The sequence below is a fragment of the Eubalaena glacialis genome, chromosome 4 (genome assembly GCF_028564815.1).
Source record: "Eubalaena glacialis isolate mEubGla1 chromosome 4, mEubGla1.1.hap2.+ XY, whole genome shotgun sequence".
NCBI lineage: Eukaryota > Metazoa > Chordata > Mammalia > Artiodactyla > Balaenidae > Eubalaena > Eubalaena glacialis.
This window is the reverse complement of record NC_083719.1, coordinates 126,752,152-126,774,901: the sequence shown is the minus strand read 5'-3', so window position 1 is coordinate 126,774,901 and position 22,750 is coordinate 126,752,152. Positions and strand designations below refer to the sequence as shown.

Here is a 22,750-nt window from a genome sequence, read left to right as displayed (position 1 = left end):
GAGGGAGAACAGGCATAAGAGAGATCCAGAAGGTCCCCACAACCTCCTCCTAAGCACCTGTTGGAAGGCCCAGCCCAGCCCCTGCAAACAGCTGGCTGAAGGGGTGACCAGGCCCTGCCTGGCTATTCCCCAGGGGCACCCCAGTCCCAGAGGCCTTACCTGGGCCAAGCTGCCCTCTGCCCTCTGCAGCACTTGCTTTGCAAGGTCCCTCTGGAGGGTCACAAATGTGCACAGGATCTGGCCCAGCCACCGCACGGCTAGCTGCTTAAACTGTGGGAGCTCAGCCACTAGCAGGGAGTTGAGTGCCTCGTACATGTGCCGGGCTGCCTCTTCTTCATAGGTCATGCTGCCCACCTCCAACAGCTTCTCTTCCACCCTCTCAAAGTCCAGTAGTTTGTCCAGACGCTTCTTGATCAGATTCTGAGGGCCGGCCAAGGCTTTGGCCAGGCTGCACAATGGCTGCCACACCAGGGCTTCCAGCCGCTGCTTCTGTGGGGAGATGTGAACTTGGGAGTTGAGGAAGGAGGTGGCAGAGGGCGGGGCACAGGGGGAAGGGGCTTTGGATGTGGGCAGGACTGGGCTCCAGTCCCACCCTCACTGACCAGCTGTGACCTCTAGCATGACATCTAACCTTTCTGGGCCTCAATGTGCCCATCTGAAAAATGGGGACAATGTATGTAACAAGCTTAGCAGAGTGCCTAGCACAGAATAAGTATTCAATATATACGTCACTTCTTAATACGGTTACTGTGCACAGATGTGGAGGAAATTTTGTATGGAATGGTGGTCAAAAGCATAGTCCTTGGGGCACAGATTCTAGCTTGCCATTGACCATCTGAATAACCTGGGAGGTCACCCTCTCTGAGCCTCAAGCTCTCATCTGCAGAATGGAGCTATTAATAGTATCTACCCTGTAAGCTGTGTCGTGAGGATTAAATGAGGGAAAGAACGTAAAGAGTTTAGCACAGTGCTTGGCAGATAACAAGGCTCAGTAAACGTTAGCTGGGGCTATTTTTATCAGGAAAATGCACTAATAATAATCTCTGCCCTGCTGACTATCCAGGACTGTTATGGATGTGACAATCGTGGAAAAGGCCTGGCTTCTAAATATTATTCTTATAGGCTCTGCCACCTGCCTAAAAAAAGAAAGGAGAAGTTCTGCTCACAAACTCAGGGAAGGCCTGGAGCTGCAGGTCTCTTGCCAGGTAACAGTACTGCACCACAGGCCCCCCAGGGATGTCCAGATCGTATTCCTGGGGCCGGAAGCGGAGGAAAGCCTAGATGGGGTCAAATGAGAGAGCCAATCATGGCCCGTCGTCGCCATCTCACACCTGAATCCCCCTCCACCACAGACCAGAAGAGGTTGCCCAGGCTGTCTGCACACCCTCCCTGTGTCTGCACACAGCCTCTTCTATCCTTGCACAACTTGGGTGATTAGAAAGTTCCTCCTTAGACTGAGCCAACATCTTTCTCCCTATTCAGTGCTGCCTCAACTTCACACATTTGCATATCTCCTTTGTGATTTTTTTTGCCATGTCCATGTTCCTTGAGTTCTATTAATATTTTTCCTTAAACGATATTGGGTCATTTGTAGAGATGTGGATGGATCTAGAGACTGTCATACAAAGTGAAGTAAGTCAGAAAGAGAAAAACAAATATCATACATTAACACATATATGTGGAACCTAGAAAAATGGTACAGATGAACCGCTTTGCATGGCAGAAATAGAGACACAAATGTAGAGAACAAACATATGGACACCAAGGGGGGAAAGTGGTGGGGGTGGTGGTGATGAATTGGGAGATTGGGATTGACATGTATATACTAATATGTATAAAATAGATAACTAATAAGAACCTGCTGTATAAAAAAATAAAATAAAATTCAAAAAAAAAATTTTTCCAGGCTTCCCTGATGGCACAGTGGTTAAGAATCCACCTGCCAATGCAGGGGACAGGGGTTCGAGCCCTGGTCCAGGAAGATCCCACATGCCGCAGAGCAACTAAGCCCGTGCGCCACAACTACTGAGCCTGCGTTCTAGAGCCTTAGAGCCACAACTACCGAAGCCCACGTGCCTAGAGCCCGTGCTCAACAACAAGAGAAGCCACCGCAATGAGACGCCCACGCACCGCAACGAAGAGTAGTCCCCACTCGCCACAACTAGAGAAAGCCCGTGTGCAGCAACGAAGACTCAACACAGCCAAAAATAAATAAATTAATTAATTAATTTTAAACATATATATATTTTTCCTTAAATCAACCTAGCATCCTTATTTAAATCAATGCATTAAAAAAAAACCACCTTATAGGGAATTCCCTGGTGGTTCAGTGGTTAGGATTTCGTGCTTTCACTGCCGAGGGCCTGGGTTCAACCCCTGGTCGGGAAACTAAGATCCTGCAAGCCGCATGGCACGGACAAAAAAAAAAACCACCTTATGATACTCCCATAAAGGGAATGCCAGTAATAATTGCCATAAATAAGCATGTAAGAATAACTGCTATAAAAACAATGCTATTAAGTTCTGTCTGGGCGTGATGGCCTGATGAAGGCTTCCAGCCGGAGACTTGTTCTACCTGTTTATTTAAGACATGTCAGAAAAAGAGGCTTTTCTTGGACTCTGAGAATTAAAAGAGAGAGTCATTTTCTCGCTATGGGATTCCATGTCAACACTGTATCCGTCGTATAAGTCCTGCATTTACGGAAATACAGCCTTAATGCTTCCAAATATCTGTTCTACTCTGCAAAGCCAGATGTGTCTCTCATGGGCCTCTGGTTTCTCTTTCAGGGCCCCTCCATTCTTTCTCTGAGGGCCTTCCTCTTCTGCCTCACTGTGCTGTCCAGATCTTTCCTCTGGGGGCCCAAGATGGAGCAGGAACAAGCAGGGGAAGTGCCCCACAGTGAGGAGCGTAGAACTACGACCTCCCTCCTTCTACATACTTCCAATAATGCCACCCCAAATCCTATTATCCAAAGAGCCTGTTATTGTCTGACTGAGCTGGTTTGTGCAAATGGACGTGATTGAGAACAAAACCATGCAAAGGGACAGAGTGGATGGAATGAGTCAGCATCCATGACAAGAATGAAGCGGGAATTTTGGTGCAAGGAAAGTGATGTGCTGGATGGGAATGCAAACTGGTGTTCCTGTGGGCTGAATGTGGTTTGCAGAGATATATTTTCTTGGGCCCACATAACATTTAAATTCTTATTTAATTAGCTGCTCACGTGAACACATCGTGAGATTTCACCTGAAGGTCTGAATTTCCAGTTTTCTTCTTCCTTAAAATCAGAAGAACTGGCAGCACAGGGTCCACATTCCCGCACAGTAACAACTCCTGTGAGCCAAGGAATACCTCACCCCTTTCATTTTATCCATTCACTCATTTATTTGGTCATTCACACTCCAACTATTACTACATGCTGAACTCTACCAAAAAAGTCTCATAAATAGACAATAGGCCTCATACACCTGCACACTTCAGTCAACAATATCACCTGCCTGGTCCCTTTGAGCACCTGTGTTTGTCACCCCTGCTCTGGGTGCTGGTCTGGCAGGATCCCTCCAGAGGGCTCTGATTCCAGTGAATTCTGACCCTACCCAGTGGGAACACGGCCCCCCTGAGAACTCAATGAACTCAGAAGCTGCCCCAGTCAGATGACCTGTGGGCTGAGGAGTGCTTGCGACCGGCCCCTCTTCTGGCCTCCAGCCAGCAACTGTATGACCTCTTCCATTTGGTTCCTGAAGTTGGTGTCTTTGTCAGCTTGTTCAACGGGCCCTGCATGACTCCTGCCCGGGGATCCCAGCCCCGCCCCACCCCACCCATCATTAACCACAGGATCCTCACCTCCAAATTATCCAGGTAAGCAGCCACATTGTTCTTCATCTCGGTCACACACAGCGACACCCAGTGGAAGCTCTCTTCTAAGTCATCAAATTCCTTGTCTTCCGTCTGAGAGCAAAGTTATGCTTACTTTGGGCCGAGAACATCCACATGGGGCCGGTGTACACCCCTTTCCCAAGTCCCTACTAGGGACTACCTTTCCACAGACCCACCCATCAGAGCCAGTTCCTCCAGCCCCAAAACTGAGTGGGACGGTTAGAGGCAGTAAGTGCAGCTTGGTGGTTCTGTATTCAGACCATGGAATCAGACACAAGAGCCTATGAGTCCTGGTTCACTTGCTTCCTGGTTGTGTGAACTTAGGCAAGTGTTTTACTCTCTTTGAGCCTGTTTCCTCCTCTGCAATATGGGAATAGTATGAACTTACTTCATTGTGTGGATCCATTAATGCCTGGTTCAGAGTAAGTACGCAATCAACCTGAGCTGCTACTAGTACCTGTTCAACGCTGGTTCCTTGCCCAGACCCCGACATCTCCTATCTGTATCAAGAGACCCCAGAGAAAGAGCAGCACAAGATGCAGAGGAGAAAGCCCCACCCTGGCTCTCCAGAATCAAGTGCGGATGCCTACTCTGCCTCGTCCTGGCTACACATGCTGGACGTTCACTCCCGCAGCCTCAGTTTCCTCATCTCCGAAAGGAGTCTAAGATCCCGCGCTGCACAGTCTTGTCCCTTGGGATGGCTGGGATACCACCCTTCCTCCTGCCCGTGCTCACCTTGGGTACGAGCCCCGCCTCCTGCTTCAGCAGCTGGCTCAGCCGGGTGGTCTTCTTGGAAAGGGTGTGGGTATTGATGCGGGCCAGTCGCTCCCAGAGGCTCAGCTGCTCTACCTTGGTGTACTTGGAGGCTGCACCAACAGGGGAGAAGGAGGGCACAGGAACCAGAGCTGACCTGGGAAAGCAAGAGCCCCTGACATACCTGGCAAGGCACCTCTTGGGCCCTCTTCTCAAATGTCAGAGTCACACCCATTAGAATGGTGAATCTCGGAGGAAAAGCACAGGGCTCAGAGCCCTCACTCTGATGTGAGCACCCTGACTGAAGAGCTTCCTGCCTGCTTGGCTTCTTGGGCCTCAGTTTCCTCATCTATAAATGAGGTTAGCCACCTCACAGGATTGCCAGGAGATCACATAAGATGATAGGTCTGGAGCAAATGACTTAAGCTCTCATTTTACCCAACTGTGAAATGGGGCTAACATTGCCAACCTCAGGGCTATCTTAAGGATCAAACAAGATAATGAGTGAAAAAAACATGTCATAGTTAGCCTTTAGTAAACATTAGCTAAATTATCATTACTATACAGTCTGAGTTGTGCAATTGAGTTTTTCATCTACTTGGGACACTGCTTCACTTTCCAGACCTTTCTGTTTTAACAACTTCAGAGGCAGCAACCTCCCCACTTTCTCCTCTTACCCTCACCCCTGATAAATACACGGATCTTTGCCTCCCCAGTATTCATTTCTGCTTAGTATAGCAGACATGTGGTTTGGATAAGATTGATTCCACTTTAGTTCAAGGGGTGGGTGCTGACTGTTATAAGCCAATTCACACAATCCCCCCATCCCCTGCCACAGTGATAGGTTCAAAGAAGGGCACATAACCCAGGCTGAAGCCAATCAGTTCATGGCATTCCCCTAACCATGGCAACTGGTTCAGGGTGAGCATATGACTCAAATGAGTCCTATCAGAGTGAAGCTCCAATTTAGTTTTTACGGCTAAGGGGAGAAAGGGCCCATCTTATCCTGGAGGACAGCAATAGCCCTTTACTATTATTGCCTTAGGACAGCAATAGCCCTTTACTATTATGAGGGAGGCCAGCCTGAAAAGGAAGGTGACACATAGTAAAGGCCAGAGACAAGAGAATTACAGGGAAATGACGCCAGCACCCTGATCAAACCCTACTTAAAGCCCACATTACTTCTGGACTTGTGGGTTACATGAGCTACTATATTCCCTTTACTGGTGAAGCCAGTTTGAGATGAGTTTTTTGTAACTAGAAGCATTCTCACTCATGTATCGCCTAAATGCCCCAAGTCCTTACCCACTTCTTTGCGCCTCTTGTACTCATTGATGTTGGTGACCACGTCCTGGAGGGCAGAGGTAGCCCTCTGAAGGACAGGGTAGGCACTGGCATCAGGGAGTGTGTTCTCCAGAATTTTCTGCAGCAGCAATGGGTATTTGGTAATCCTCTGCAAAGGAATTACCAGCAAGAAACTGAGGCCTGAGGGTCCAGCTTGAGGCCTGAGGGAGAAGGCTGGTGTTAGGTAGGTCAAGTCCACCCTTGGGGGCACCAAGGGGCCTGGGCTCTAGTCCCAGCTCTGCCATTTAACTCACTGTGTGATCTCAGGCAAGTCACCCTTCTTCTGTGGTCCTCAGTTTCCTCATCTGTAATCTGTGAGGTCTATATGTTAGATGGGTGCTTCTAGTTCTCACTTTACCCATTTCTGGGCCTTGGTTCCCCATCTGTACTAAATTTAATGGTCAGTTCTCTGCCCTCAGCTTACTCAGTCTCTCAACAGCAGGCACAGCTGACCACTCCCTCTTTCTCGAAACACTTTCTTCTTTTGGCCCCAGAGACACTCTTCGTCCTGCTTCTCTCACTCCACAGGCCACTCTCTTGGCCTCCTCTGCTGACTTCTCTCCAATGCTGGGGTGCCCGGGGCCTCCTCTCGTCCTTCTCTCTCCACTTACTCTCTTACTGACCTCATTTAGTCCTATGGCTTTAAACACATCCCAAACCCATATCTCCACTTCCTACTTCTGTCCAGAGCTCCAGACACACACGGTCAACTGCCTACTTGAAATCTCCACTTGGGTATGTCTCAAGCACAACTCCATCTGTTGGACATGCACAGAATATTTCATTTAATAAAATGGTTTTGCTGCTTTAAAAAAGAAGAGCTTTTAAAATCACAGGAACTTGGGAATTCCCTGGCAGTCCACTGCCGTGGGCCCACCCAGATTTGATCCCTGGTCGGCGAACTAAGATCCCGCAAGCTGTGCAGCATGGCCCACCCCCCAAAAAAAGTTTTTTAAAATTGAAATCATAGGAACTTAATGTTTAGAGATGTATTTAAGGGTAAAAAGTCATAATTATCTGTAATTTCCTGTAAAGTATATAGCATAAAATTAGATACAGCAAACAGCAGACATTAATACTTGTTAATTTCAGGTGGTGGGTGTGTGAGTGTTCATTACATTATTCTATTTTTCTATAGGTTTGAAATTTTTCATTTAAAAAAGTAAAACGTAAAACACAACACAGGAACTGATAGTGTCAAGGTCCCTTCCAGATGCACCATTTGATGCATAGATGATTATTTCTAGTCTCCTTCCTGATGATGTCTGGAAGTTGCAGAAAGAGTGCCCAAGTCAACGGCATCTGGGACAAGGCTCCAACAGTCTTTCCTTGATCATGACCAGTAGCCCTCAGACCCACCTTCTGAGACACCCACAAGGGTTTCAAACCACAATGTCTAAGCATGCCTCCTCCACGAAGACTCACAAATGTTTCTCATGACTATTATCTGGCCTCCTCTCCACGGTACCCTTGCCTCTTGCTCTTCTTCCTATGGAAAAATCTTCAGATCAAATGTCCAAGAAAGATTAGCCATGAGGCTAGGAACAGACAGAGCAGGTGGGGGCCCCTCCATTAGTTGCAGGGGGTTGGGATGCAGGGGTGGGATTACCTTTTCAGGACATGCCTATGCTGACCATCTGCTCTCACCAAGGGTTGCCTAGTGCTTGGCTGACTGTGGGCAGGAGAGGTGGAAACAGTCGGCAGATATTTGCAAAACTCTGTCCTCTGGGCTTACTTTCCATGGGAAAGGGACAACTGTCACCTTACAAATCAGAGGTGACAGAGGGGAGAGGGGTATTCAAAGAGATGATTACATCTCTTCTCCACAACCATCAAGGAGTAACTACAGAATTATAGCTGCCTCTTAATTTACAGCCTTTCTAAGGTAAGTTGGAGAAAACTCTTTATGCGGCCTTTCAGATAGGCAACAAAAATTGAAAGGCTCACCCAGAGTTGGGTGAGTATGGGGAAACCAGCCCTCTTACATTCTCTTGGCGGGAGTATCAGTTGGTGGGATCTTTTTATTTTATTTTATTTTTAAATTTTATTTATTTATTCATTTTTGGCTGCGTTGGGTCTTCGTTGCTACACACGGGCTTTCTCTAGTTGCAGCGAGCGGGGGTTACTCTTCGTTGTGGTGCGCAGGCTTCTCATTGCGGTGGCTTCTCTTGTTGTGGAGCGCAGGCTCTAGGCACGCAGGCTCTAGAGTGCAGGCTCAGTAGTTATGGCGCACGAGCTTAGTTGCTCTGCAGCACGCGGGATATTCCCAGACCAGGGCTCGAACCCATGTCCCCTGCATTGGCAGGTGGATTCTTAACCACTATGCCACCAGGGGAGTCTCTGGTGGGATCTCTTTAGAGAGCAGTTTGGCAATTTGTGAAATGTACAAACCCTTTATTCCCTCAATCCTACTATAGAAACCTACCCAGAAATATCAACTCAAGGACTTCCCTGGTGGCACAGTGGTTAAGAATCTGCCTGCCAATGGAGGGGACACGGGTTCGAGCCCTAGTCTGGGAAGATCCCACATGCCGCGGAGCAACTAAGCCTGTGCGCCACAACTGCTGAGCCTGTGCTCTAGAGCCCGAGAGCCACAACTACTGAGCCCTCATGCCACAACTACTGAGCCCTCACGCCACAACTACTGAAGTCTGTGCACCTAGAGCCTGTGCTCCGCAACAAGAGAAGCCACCGCACTGAGTAGCCCGCGCACCGCAAGGAAGAGCAGCCCCCGCTCGCCGCAACTAGAGAAAGCCCACGCACAGCAACAAAGACCCAACACAGCCAAAAAAAAAAAAAAAAAAAAATCAACTCAAGTGAGCATGGATAAAGGTAGAAGTTATTCAGCAACTCTATTTATGACAGTAAAATTTCGGAAACAATCCAAATATCCATCAATAGGGAATGGTTAAATAAACCACAGACTATGAGCTGCCCTGGGAAGGAACTCTATGCAGTCATTAAAAAGAACATGGTAGAGCAATTCATATTGTCCTGAAAAGATATTTATTCATGGCCATGATTAGGTGAAAAAGCAAGTTCTAGAAAAGCATGTAGAGTAGGAGCCCCTTAAAAAATTCATTCATTCATTCACTCATCCTATCTATCTATCCATCCATCTATCCATCCATCCAACATCTAGATGTTCCCATGGAAAGTTTATTTCCTGTCTGTCTGTCTGTCTGTAAATATACAGAATAAAGTTTGGATGCAAAATGTTTACTAGGGGGAGGGATGGGGAAACAGGAAACCAAAGGGGAATGGACTTTCTACTTTATATACCTGTGTATTGTTTGAAATTTCTTTTTTCAATAACCACGTTACTTTTAAATTTAAAACAAATTAAAAATGCCAATAAAGGAAAACATGTCATTTGCCTTTTCCAAACACTCTGCCTCAGTTGTTGTGGAACTGCAGGTGCTTTGTGCTGGACTGATCCACCTCTGTAAGCAGCCTCCTCCCCCTGAAAGCTATGCCACTAGAATGGTCTCCCTAAGGCAGAGCTTCCTGCCAACTGCAAGGGCAAGCCTTGATTCCCTTGGCCCCCAGGTGGGAAGCGCTGCCTTAAAAGACAGGATAGGGCTTCCCTGGTGGCGCAGTGGTTGAGAATCTGCCTGCCAATGCAGGGGACACGGGTTCGAGCCCTGGTCTGGGAAGATCCCACATGCCACGGAGCAACTAGGCCCGTGAGCCACAACTACTGAGTTGTGGAGCCTGAGTGTCTGGAGCCTGTGCTCTGCAACAAGAGAGGCCGTGATAGTGAGAGGCCCGCACACCGCGATGAAGAGTGGCCCCCGCTCGCCGCAACTAGAGAAAGCCCTCGCACAGAAACGAAGACCCAACACAGCCATAAATAAATAAATAATTTAAAAAAAAAAAAAAAGACAGGATAAACTGGGAGTTCCCTGGTGGCCTAGTGGTTAGGATTCTGGGCTTTCACTGCCATGGCCCAGGTTCAATCCCTGGTCAGGGAACTGAGATTCCACAAGCTGCGCAAAGACTCCAAGCTTCCACTGCAGGGGGCGAGGGTTCGATCCCTGGTCAGGAAAGTTCCACATGCCACACGGTGAGGCCAAAAACAAAGTGGGGGGGGCGGGGGGAAAGAGAGACAGGATAAACTAGACACCCCACCCACTCACTCATCCAAATAAAAAGTGGGAGGCGGCATATATTTTAGAATCACAAAGATCTAATTAGATGGTACCATCTATCCTACCTGGATGAGAAAGAACCATTTATGGCTGGTGTGATTCTAGTCGGCCAAACTCCAGAAAGAGTCCCATGATCATCAGCACAAGAAAGGCAGGATTATTGTTTCAAGAGGGAAGGGATCAAAATTTCTAGAGCAGCATGTATAGCAGGAGCCCCTTAAAAATTCATTCTTTCTACCTATCTATCTATCTATCTATCTATCTATCTATCCATCCATCCACCCAATGTCTACACTTTCCCATGGGAAGTCTATTTTCTGTCTGCCTGTAAATCTACAGAATAAAATTTGGATGACAGAAAGAATGTCATTCCTGCTGCAACATTAGACCATAGCATTTCGTTGAGGGCATTTTTGAAACCTGTAGGCTCTGGGGTGCTGCAGGCATTTAGTGGGCAGGGACTCAGGGATGCAGGATATCCTGCTAGGACAGTCCTGCATTATGGAGAATCGTTCTACATTTCATGTGCCCCTTTTCAACATTCAGAGACTGAATGAATGCCTTGAAATGGGCTGCGATTTCAAGAACTAAGATATTTTTGTGACACTTGGACTCCATCCTGCCACATATCTTAACACTGGGAATTACCATGACACACCTTTTGTAAATAAGACCAAGGTCATTTGCAGGAACATAATCCTTCCTCATTTCCTCTGCCTCCCAGTATGTAATGTTATCCCTACTTCAGTTATGTTATTTCCTTCTTTCTCTTATCATACACAAGGAAGTCAAGTTTGTTATCATTGCTCACTGTTATTGCAGGGTACACACATTCTCTGCTCTTTTCTTTTTCTGTACTTCTCAAACACAATGGCTTCTGACTCTTCTTTGCTTAAATCCAAGCTTATTTATTATAAGTAGGTACAAGCATCTGATTGCTTCATAATATTTTCTAGTGCAGTGGTACCCAAGCATTTGCACACTGAAATACATATTACTTTATTAGAAATTATTTTCCTTTTATTTCTCCTTTAATTATAGTTAAGCCATTATATTGATTTTTTTCAGTTATGTATATAGGCAGGAGAATTTTTTTTTCAGAATATAACTCAGGATAATAAATTTATTTAATATTTGTTATAAAAAGGGGGCGTTGGGACCAACGGAGTTGAGAACCACAGTGTGGTCTCAGTGAAGCATAATCCTTGCCTAGCCAAGGTAACCACAATAGCTGGGAATTTTTGCATGTTACTTGCATGCAGTGAGTCTATGTCTCCATGAGCTGTTGTTATTACTCCCACTCCACATGTAGGGAAACAAGGTTCTGAGACACGAAATGGCTCTGCCAAGGTGAATAAGGGGCAGAGCCCGATCCGCTGCCAGGCAGCTTGGCGTCAAAGCCCATGAGAAAAGCCTGGACTTGCCTGGCTGAAAAAGACCTGAGTGCAGAAGACATGACAAACAGCAGCCTCTGTGCCAACTAGGGCCCCCCACATAGTGTTTCTAACATGTCTGAACTAGATGCCAATATTTAACACTTGGGAGACTTACATCAAAGTTTCTGGTTTCTCTTGAAAGATCAGAGGATCTGGGCACAGTGGAATCACATTTCTACATGGCAACTGAGGGAGATGGTTTATAAAAAATGGCTGCAATTATTTCACTCTCTGTATCTACACCCTTTGAATATGACTTTGAAGCTTCTCCCATCAAGAAGTGGGGAATACTTCTCCACCCCTTGAGTCTGGCACAGCATGCCAATTCCAAGCCGAGATCTCAAAAGGCAGAGCTGAGTCCGCTTGTATGTCCCAGACACATAAGAGAGCCCAGCCAACATCAGCAAAGCTGACCCGCAGTTGATCACAGACACATGAGGGTGTTCAGCCAGGACTAGAAGAATCATTTACTGAGCCCAGCTAAACCACTAACATGCATAAGTGTGACCTAAATAAATGTTTGCTTTAAACATATTTTGGGGATGATTTATACTTTAAACCACTATATTTGGGTTGGTTTGTTATATAGCAAAAGCTACTCGATACAGCAACAATCAGCCAAGGCTGGGCTGCAGCTGCACTCTATACAGGGTCTCTTGGCTCTGGTTTGCCACAGTCTCCACTACTCCCTTTTGTCCCACATCTGGTGTCTTGCTTTCCTCATTGCTCACTCCTGTAGAAATGTATTTAGTGACCCTTGCAAAAGCCTAAGTTTGTAAGTTCCATGAAGGGATCAAAGGAAGCAAAGGAGAAAATGAATGTAGGTTTTTTTGGAGGCTGTGATGGGTTAGGACATGGGTACTTCAAAAGGAGGCTTCAGGGAGTAGAGGGGTAAGGATAAGATAAGGAAGAGAAGGAGGAGAGGTAGCAGGAGGCTCCACATGAGATAATATCAACTTCAAAGCCCTAAACCTACACTGTCTTTCTCTTGGGTATAAAGGAAATGTCTAAGTAAGATGAAATAACAATAATAACTTCTGTTCCTCCTACTCTACTCTGCTTTCCAGAGGATGACCTTCATCTATCTTCATTTGGTGAGCCTGTCCTTGGGAAGATATAAGCCTTTTCAAAACAGAAAAGAAGCAGAACAATTCACAGGCAAGGAAATACAAATACCTCTTAAATATATAGAAAGATATCAAGGGACTTCCCCGGCGGTCCAGTGGTTATGACTCCGCGCTTCCAATGCAGGGAACGCGGGTTCAATCCCTGGTCAGGGAACTAGGATCCCGCATGCTGCGGGGCAACTGAGCCTGTGCGTCACAACTAGAAAGGCCGAGTGCCGCAACGAGAGAGCCTGCGTGCCACAACTACAGAGCCCCTGCGCTCTGGAGCCCACCAGCCACAACTAGAAAGAAGCCCGCATGCCGCGACGAAGAGCCCATGCGCTGCAACAAAAGATTCGGCATGCCATAACTAAGACCCAACACAGCCAAAAAATAAATAAATATTAAAAAAAAGGATGATAAACTTTTTTTTTTAACATCTTTATTGGAGTATAATTGCTTTACAATGGTGTGTTAGTTTCTGCTTTATAACAAAGTGAATCAGTTATACATATACATATGTTCCCATATCTCTTCCCTCTTGCATCTCCCGGAGATAAATGCACAATGAAACATTACTGAGATGCCATTTTTCACCTATCAGTGGTAAATACTCTAAAGTTTAACAACACACTGCTGGTAAGGCTGTGGAGAAACACCCTCATATGCTGCTCATGGGAATATCAATTGGTATAACCTTTACAGAGGGCAATTTTGCAATATTGTCAAAATTATCAATACATACTTCCTTTGACCTAGCAATTCCACATCTGGAAATTTAACTTACAGATATACTTGCACCTCAGTAAAATAACATATGTTCATGAATAATCACTGTAGCACTGCCTGTAATATGAAAAGAATAGAAACAAACCAATGTCCATCAACAGAGACCAGTTAAATAAACTGCGGAACAGCCACAGAGTAGAAGAATACGTAGCCGTTCAAAGGATCATACATGTATGTATTGAAATGGAAAGACCTCCAAGATATAATGTAAGTGAAAAAAATTACAAACTTTCATTAAAAAGATGGGGAAAATAAAAGTATATATTTGTATTTGCTTGTATAGGCATACAGGAACTCTGCTAAGATCCATAAGTAATTTAAAAGTGGTTACCTTACCTTTGTGGGTAGGAGCAGTAATTGGGTGGATAAAAGGACAGGGTTGGAAAGGTCTTTCTACTGTGTAAATTCAGATGTTTTAAAGCTTTTGAAACATGCAACTGTTACCCGTTCAAAATTTTAATTTAAAAATATTTTTTTTCTACATATCTCTACCTGGAGCTCCCACTCACTGGTGCCAGCTCTGGGCTGCGAGGCCACCCAGAGCAGTTCTGATCCTTTTCCATGGGGCAAGACTCTAGCCATCTGTCGAGAGGTCTCCCCAGGTGATACAAACCTGTTTCCTGCCACTGCTGCTTACACCACATGGTTCCCACCATCTCACTGCCCTCCCTATGGTAGTCACGAGTGCTGTTTACCAAATGTTTCTGCTTTTCTGCCTCTGAACACATGGCTGGATGGCAGGCCCTGGCCTCCTGGTAGCTGGACGAAGCCATGTGATTAGTTCTGGCCCATGAATTTTGAGAAGCAACGAATATCACTTCTGGACTACAGCATTTAGTTACCAGTGTTAGAACCCCAGAGCACTTTTTTCCTTTGCCAAGTTACTGGCAATATTCCAGACAGTAGCTGCTGTCAGCTTGAGTCTCAACATGAAGAGCCCCAAGTTAACCTGCAGTGGAGCATAAGGAAGGTAGAAACCTTGTTGGTCGAAGCCACTGAAAGAGCTGGGAGTTGTTTGTCTCTGCAGCATAGCCTAGCCTAGTCTGACTGGGACACTCCTGAAGCAGTGTGAGCAGCACCAAGCAGGGGTGAGACTTTAACAGCCTCTGACCTCGGGGTCCATGAGGGTCATTATACTCACAGCACTGCCTCAATGGTGTCCTGGATCTCCCCCTGCAGCCGTGGCTCCTTCCGGTAGGTCTCCACCAGCAGCAAGGCCTGTTCGTAGCTGGCACAGTACACTTTATAGACTTGCTCCAACTCCTCTTGGAATTCCAGGAATAAGTTGCCTGACAGTGAAAAGCAACAAGGAGTTCTCAAAAGCATGTCTGCATGTCCTCTTGCTTAGGTCAGAGAAGCGGTGAGTGACACAGCTAAGCATTCCAGCTCTGGAGTGAGACTGCCAGGCTTAACCAGTGTTGTTGCCTTGGGCAAGTCACCTCATCTTCCTGAGCTTCTATTTTTTTCATCTCACTTTCAAAAGGCTGCTGTAGGATTAAGTAACAGAATGATGTAGAGCTCAGACTGGTGCGCTGCCTATATTTCATAAATGGTAGCAACAATTATAGCAATAATATTGATAATTCTCATATTTGGACAGTGCTTTATAGTTTACAAAACACACTCATGTTATATCTTTACAATTACTGTGTGTGGCAAGTACGACTCCAAATGCTCTGTTTATAAAGAATCCCTACAGCACAGCATGGATAGTCACAAATGTGGGCTTTGGAGTCAGAGAGAAGTAAGGCCAGATCTCCAGCCAACCCTTTCCCAGTAGCGTAATCTAGGGCGAGTATTTGACCCCTCTAACCCTCCATATTTTCACCTATAGACTGGAATAAAAATAGTGCTCACCTCCAAATGTTCATTGCGAGGATTAAATCAAATAATGCATGTAAAGCACCTGACACAAACTTCATTCACCAAAAATTTACCAACTGCTTATTATTGACTATGTGCCAGGCACTCTTCTAAGTTCTGTGAACAAAACAATGACCCTACCTCATGGGGCTGATGCTCTAGTGGGGAAGACAGACAATAAATAAATATATTACATATGCCAGGTAGTGGTGAGTACCATAAATCTAAACAAAGCCAGATAAAGAGTTAGAGAGTGGTAGGAGATCTATTTAGGAAAGACCTCCATAAAGACGTGGATGTTTATCAGAGACCAAAAGAACCCAGCCCTGCAGAAATAGAGAACAAACGTATGGACACCAAGGGGGGAAAGTGGCGGGGGTGGGGGGGATGAATTGGGAGATTGGGATTGACGTATACACACTAATATGTATAAAATAGATAACTAATAAGAACCTGATGTACAAAAAATAAATAAAATAGCTCTGTGACCACCTAGAGGAGTGGGATAGGGAGGGTGGGAGGCAGGGAGACGCAAGAGGGAAGAAATATGGGAACATATGTATATGTATAACTGATACACTTTGTTATAAAGCAGAAACTAACACACCATTGTAAAGCAATTATACTCCAATAAAGATGTTTAAAATAAATAAATAAAATAAATAAATAAATAAATAAAATAAAATGCAAAAATTCAAAAAAAAAAAGAACCCACCGCTAGGAATGTCTGGGGGAAGAGCAGCACCAGGCTTAGGGAAGGACAAATGCAAAGACCTGAAGGCAAGTGAACGCTTGACAGCTGGGTGACACAAGAAGGCAGGTGTGGCTGGAACACAGTAAGCAAGGGCACAAAGTAGAGAAAATAAACAGGAAACTGAAGCCAGATCATGTAGGGCCTTAAAGTAAGTAAGTAAGGTGTAGTAAGGTGTTTGGATTTTATTCTTATGGTGGCAGAAAGCAAATGGAGGGTTTTGAGCAGGGGTGACATGATCTGGTTTCTGTTTGAAAAGGAGCATTCCCATGCTCAATTTCAGCAGCACATACATTAAAGGTAGAATAACACAGGACAGATTAGCATGGCCCCTGCACATGAGTGACATGCAAATTTGTGACGTGTTCTATATTTTAAAATCAGAAACTTATGAGATTGATTATTTGTAGGGGGAGATAGAACGGGGTGGAAAGAACAGGGAATGGGTCAGGGTAGTAGGGATGAGAGGGGAGCAATGCTTCGTTGAATATACCTTTCTATATAGCTCAGATCTTGGAACCATGGTAATGTTTCACATACTCCCAAAATAAATATATAATTGAGACCAACCAGGATGTGGAGGGGGAACCCCAAATAGAATACAAACAATAAGGAATGAACCTAATTCTATTACAAATGAATAACATAACCACACTGAAGGGTGTAGGAAGAAATTAACGTAAGTAACTATTTTTCACAAAGGCACAGGTTAGTAATGCTGATTATAACATAATAAAAAAATATTTTATGTGTCTACTAACTTCGAACAAATAAGTAAATACACTGAAGATAATGGCAGCCATTTCCACCTGTCACAGAAAGATGCTACAAATAAGAAAAGGCGAAAGACTAGAAAGAACCCTGAGGTGCTGGACTGGAATTGGAGGTTATCAGTAGGAACTCATGGTTTTAAATATTTTAAATACATAAATACAGATGGATAGATACAGAAAGAAATGTAGATATGTGTACATGCACGTGTTGGTATATATACATATATTTCCTAACTCTGTCAGCTAAGAGGGCCTAGAAACAATTACACCCCAGGAGCAATAAGCACACCTAGATCTTAGAACCTGGTGTCTAAATACCATTCTCCAAAGGTAGGAACCAGGGCTCCTAGGAAAAAAGCTGATTCCAAGGATGAGGCAGGGAAAATACAAGATGAGCCTAGAACATCTTGTGGGGTCAGAAAGTAAGAAAGTGCTCACAAATTGTTGGAGACATACTGAAAGGACACAGGTGCCAACTTGAAAGAGTTCCCTATGGCCAAAGCTGGTAAAATTTGAGCAAGAAAATGAATATTAATAGTACTGGGTTCTGACTCATGGAATAAAGTAAATATCCATGAGTTTATACTTATATAAATAGTTGAATAAAGAAATGAATGGGTGAGGGACTTCCCTGGTGGCGCAGTGGTTAAGAATCTGCCTGCCAATGCAGGGGACACGGGTTCGATCCCTGGTCCGGGAAGATCCCACATGCCGTGAAGCAACTAAGCCTGTGCACCGCAACTACTGAGCCTGTGCTCTAGAGCCCACATGCCACAACTACTAAAGCCCGCGCGCCTAGAGCCCGTGCTCCGCAACAAGAGAAAGCCACCGCAATGAGAAGCCCACACACCGCAACGAAGAGTAGCCCCCGCTCGCTGCAACTAGAGAAAGCCTGCGTGCAGCAACGAAGACCCAATGCAGCCAAAAATAAATAAATAAATAAAATAAATAAATTTATTAAAAAAAAAAAAGAAATGAATGGGTGGGACTTCCCTGGTGGTCCAGTAGTTAAGAATCTACCTTCCAATGCAGGGGATGCGGGTTCAATCCTTGGTCGGGGAACTAAGATCCCACATGTTGCGGGGCAACTAAGCCCATGTGCCACAACTAGAGAGCCTGCGTGCCACAACTAGAGAGCCTGTGTGCCACAACTAGAGAGAAACCTGCCGCAACAAAGAGCCCATGCACCACAACAAAGACCGAGCATAGAAAAAAAAAAGCTGGCAAAATTTGAATAAGGTCTGTAGAGTTAGTAGTATTGTACTTAGTTAGTTTCCTGATTTTAATAATTGCACTATGGATATGTAAGATGTAAAAATTAGGGGAAGTTGGAAGAAGGGTATATAGGAGCTCTCTGTATTATTTTTGTAACTTTTCTATAAGTCTAAAATTATTTCAAGATAAAAAATGTAAAAAGAACCTTGAAGACATCATGCTAAGTGAAATAAACCAGTTACAAAAATACATATACTATATGATTCCATTTATATGAGGTACCTAGAGTAGTCAAATTCAGAGAGACAGAGGGTAGAATAGTGGCCACCAGGGGCTGGTCGTCAGTTTAGGATGAGGAAAAAGTTCTAGACATGAACAGTGGTGATGGTGGAACAACAATGTGATTGTACTTAATGTCACTAAACTATACACTTAAAAACGGTTAAAATGGTAAATTTTGTATGTTATATATATTTTACTACAACAACAAAAAAACTTTAAATAAAAGACTTTTTAAAACACTGCACGCAGACTTCCCTGGTGGCGTAATGGTTAAGAATCCGCCTGCCAGTGCAGGGGACACGGGTTCGAGCCCTGGTCTGGGAAGACCCCACTTGCCACGGAGCAACGAAGCCCGTGAGCCACAACTACTGAGCCGGCGCTCTAGAGCCCGCGAGCCACAACTACTGAGCCCGTGTGCCACAACTACTGAAGCCCACGTGCCAGGGGCCTGTGCTCCACAACAAGAGAAGCCACCGCAATGAGAAGCCCGCGCACCACAACGAAGAGTAGCTCTCACTCGCCGCAACTAGAGAAAGCCCGCGCGCAGCAACGAAGACCCAACGCAGCCAAAAATAAATAAATGAATAAATAAATTTATTTAAAACAAAACCAAAACCCTGCAAGCTAATGTTATAACTGCTATATTCATAATTGCCAAAGCCTAGAAGCAACCAACTTGTCTCTCAGTAGGTGAATGGATAAATAAACTGCACTATATCCATACAACGGAGTATGATTCAGCGATAAAAATGAAATGAGATATCAAGCCAGGAAAAGACACGGAGAAACCTTAAATGTATACTACTAGATGAAAGAAGCAACTCTGAAAAGGCTACATACTGTATGATTCCAGCAATATGACATTCTGGAAAAGGCAAAACTATGGAGACAGTAAAAAGAGCAGTGGTTTCCAGGGGTTGGGGTTGGGGGAGGGATGAATAGGCAGAGCACAGAGGATTTTTAGAGAAGGGAAACTATGTATGAAACTGTAATGGTGGCATCGTACATTATACATTACTCTAAACCCACAGAACTGAACAACACACAGAGCGAACCCCAATGTACACTATGGACTTTAGTCAATAATAATATATCAATATTCACTTGTCAGTTATAATAAATGTACCACACTAATGCAAGGTGTTAATAATAGGGGGAACTGTGTGGGGGGAGGGGTACATGGGAGCTTTCTGTACTTTCTACTTAATTTTCTTTTTTTTACAGATTTAATTTTATTTATTTTTGGCTGCATTGGGTCTTCATTGCTGCATGTGGACTTTCTCTAGTTGTGGCGAGTGGGGGCTACTCTTCATTGCGGTTCACAGACTTCTCATTGCAGTGGCTTCTCTTGTTGCGGAGCACGGGCTCTAGGCGCACAGGCTTCAGCAGTTGTGGCACGCAGGCTCAGTAGTTGTGACGCACAGGCTTAGTTGGTCTGCGGCATGTGGGATCTTCCCAGACCAGGGATCGAACCCACGTCCCCTGCATTGGCAGGCAGATTCTTATCCACTGCGTCATCAAGGAAGTCCCTACTTATTTTTTCTTTTTTTCTTTTTGTTTTTTTTTGCTTTTGTTTTGTTTTGTTTTTTGGCAGTGCCGTGCGCCTTGTGGGATCCTAGCTCCCCGACCAGGGATCAAACCTGTGCCCCTGCAATGGAAGCGCAGAGTCCTAACCACTGGGAATTCCCTCTACTTAATTTTTCTGTAAATCTAAAAGTGCTCTAAAAAATAAAGTCTATTAGAGCTATACTGTGTTGAGACTAAACCAGAAGTGAAAATGGAAATAGGAATAGCTATTAGATGGCTACTATAAATACCCAGGCAAGGGTATTTGGTTGTCTATCTGGGGGAAAGTGGTGAGGGTGAAGAGAAATGTATTAGTCACAAAAGGGCAAGTAAGCCACGGACCACAGGAAGCCCAGGTGACCCTACTGCTTGCTAACGCTGTGCACTGTACCCACGAAATACAACAGGCCCCCCCTTGAAACACATCAGATGGTACCTAGACCAGCGTCATCCAGCTCTCAGCAAAGACTCCCACAGCAAGACTCCCACCCCAAGAACCAAACCCTCTCCCCAGTGCTGGTCAAGCCAATCCTCAGAGAGAACTCCCTCAGGAGAAGCCCCCAGAACAAGGGAGAACATGACCAGGAAAGATTACCTGAAACTGCAGCTATGGAGAATGTGTATGATAGGGAGATCAGCCAGCTGCAGAGATGATCCCACTAAGAGATAGCTTGGGCGTAGCCCTGAAACCTAGGGCAGTTCCCACATTCTTCGTTACTAGGGTGATTCTGCAGGAACACAACTAATGCCAAAGAAACCTTACCATACCAGTATATGGCCAGAGGCAGGGGCACTTCAGTAACTGAAGGGTGGAGGAAGGCAAACTCCCCTAGAGCAGAGAGCAGAGCTGTCCAACAGGCAGGAATGCTTGGGGCACCAAAGACTTATTTCCTCTCCTCTTGTCCTTCCTTAGTCACAGATTGGAAAGAAGTCACAGCAGCAAAGAGTTACTCCCAGTATCAAAAGGGTACTCTACCTCTAGCTGGGAGAAATGAGAAAGGGAGGCAGGAAGGCCAAGAGCTGGGGCTGTAGTCTGAAAGAGCTGTTCATATCATGACTCAGCCTGGTCAAGCTGTGTGATCTTAGGAAAGTTAATTAACCTCTCTGAGTCTCAGGTTTTCCTTTAGTAAAATGGGGATAATAATAATGATAATCAACAAGTAACGGTGTCATGAGAATAAAAAGGGCTACCACATGTTAGGTACCCACAGTCATGGTTGGCACAGAAACGGGTACTATTTTCATGCAGAAGGCATGAAACTGAAGCTCAGAGACATGAAGGCGCTGTGGATGGCAGAACCTTGCGAGTCAGACTCCAAAGCCCCTGCTCTAAACCACTCAACCTGCAAGCCACGGCCACAGATGGCTACTGGGCACCTGAAATATGGAGAATCCCAACTGAGATGTGCTGTCAGTGTAAAAGACACCGGATTGCAAAGACTGTACCAAAAAAAAAGTAAAATGTATCATGAATAAGTTTTATATTGATTACATGTTGAAATATTATTTTGGATACATTGGGTTAAATGAGATATATCATTAAAATTAATTTTACTTGCTTTAGTTTTTTTAATGTAGCTACTCAAAAACTTTAAATTTGGCTCACACTACATTTCTTTTAGACAACACTGGACTACAGCATGATGCCTTCCCGTGATAGGACCCTGTGTGGGAACTCCTGTGAACATCTGCGTCGCGTTTGGAATCATTTGTAAGAACACAGAACCTGACTCACTTGGGAGGTTCACGCCCGAGGTCCAAAAATCTTTTAAAATGCTGGGGCTGGGACTTCCATGGTGGCACAGTAGTTAAGAATCCTCTTGCCAATGCAGGGGACACAGGTTCGAGCCCCGGTCTGGGAAGATCCCACATGCCGCGGAGCAACAAAGCCTGTGTGCCACAACTATTGAGCCTGCGCTCTAGAGCCCATGAGCCACAACTACTGAGCCCACGTGCCACAACTACTGAAGCCCACATGCCTAGAGCCCGCGCTCCACAGCAAGACAAGCCACAGCAATGAGAAGCCCGCGCACCGCAACGAAGAGCAGCCCCCGCTCACTGCAACTAGAGAAAGCCCACGCGCAGCAACGAAGACCCAACGCAGCCAAATAAATAAATAAATAAATTTAAAATGCTGTGGCTATGGAATTGGGAAAAGGGCCTTCCTTGCATAGCAGGGCCTGGGGGCTGAGAGGGGAATAGAGAGAACTGGTAGGAGCCAGCTCAGCCTTGATTAGGCACAAAGTTGCACCTAGGAGAAGAAAAGCTATGTGGATTCTTTGCGCCTCTTTTTGGCTAACCACAAGGGGCAGAGGATGAGGAGGTTATTTTCTGTAGACTCAGTAAAGGCCAGGGAATAGGTTTGCTGAATTAGGGAGGGGGGGGAATACAAGATGCTCGGTTAAATTTGAATTTCAGATAAATGATGAAGAATATTTTAGTATAAGTATGTCCCAAATGTCCCGTGGGATATACTTATACTAAAACATTATTCATTGCTTATGTAAAATTCAAATATAATTGGGCATCCTGTATTTTATGTGGCAACTCCACCAGGGAAGTAGTGAAGGCAGGGAATGGAGATGTTACCAGGTACGCTCAGAAGACAAAGCAGCACCTTGACTCTTCGCAGGTCAAGCAGGAAGGCAGAGATGGATAAGTGAGGACCCTTAACAAGGAATTAGTGGACCCTAGAACCCATAGCAACAGAAGATGCTAACCTCAGAGTCCCTAGAACCTTGGATTGTCTTCAACCTGAGGTTATAACAATTTCCACTCAGATAAGTGGTAATTATTAACAGAAATAAGGATAAAATGATAAAAGGTAAGAATATCTACCCAGAT

The 22,750-nt window shown here is 45.1% G+C and overlaps 1 protein-coding gene and 1 non-coding gene across 2 annotated transcripts in view; one reads left to right on the top strand and one right to left on the bottom strand.

Annotated features, from left to right (window-relative positions):
* The window catches only part of ARHGEF37 (Rho guanine nucleotide exchange factor 37), a 54,543-nt gene that overhangs the window by 11,033 nt on the left and 20,760 nt on the right, over window positions 1-22,750 (bottom strand). The window contains exons 5-10 of the mRNA XM_061188328.1: window positions 14,598-14,745; window positions 5,936-6,135; window positions 4,613-4,743; window positions 3,845-3,949; window positions 1,167-1,277; window positions 160-489 (exon numbers count right to left, since the gene is read on the bottom strand). Coding sequence (XP_061044311.1) covers window positions 160-489; window positions 1,167-1,277; window positions 3,845-3,949; window positions 4,613-4,743; window positions 5,936-6,135; window positions 14,598-14,745 — 1,025 coding nt within the window. The remainder of the gene's footprint in view (window positions 1-159; window positions 490-1,166; window positions 1,278-3,844; window positions 3,950-4,612; window positions 4,744-5,935; window positions 6,136-14,597; window positions 14,746-22,750) is intronic.
* Window positions 16,340-16,447, top strand: LOC133091590 (U6 spliceosomal RNA). Its single transcript, XR_009700927.1, has one exon. It is a non-coding gene; the product is annotated as a U6 spliceosomal RNA (small nuclear RNA).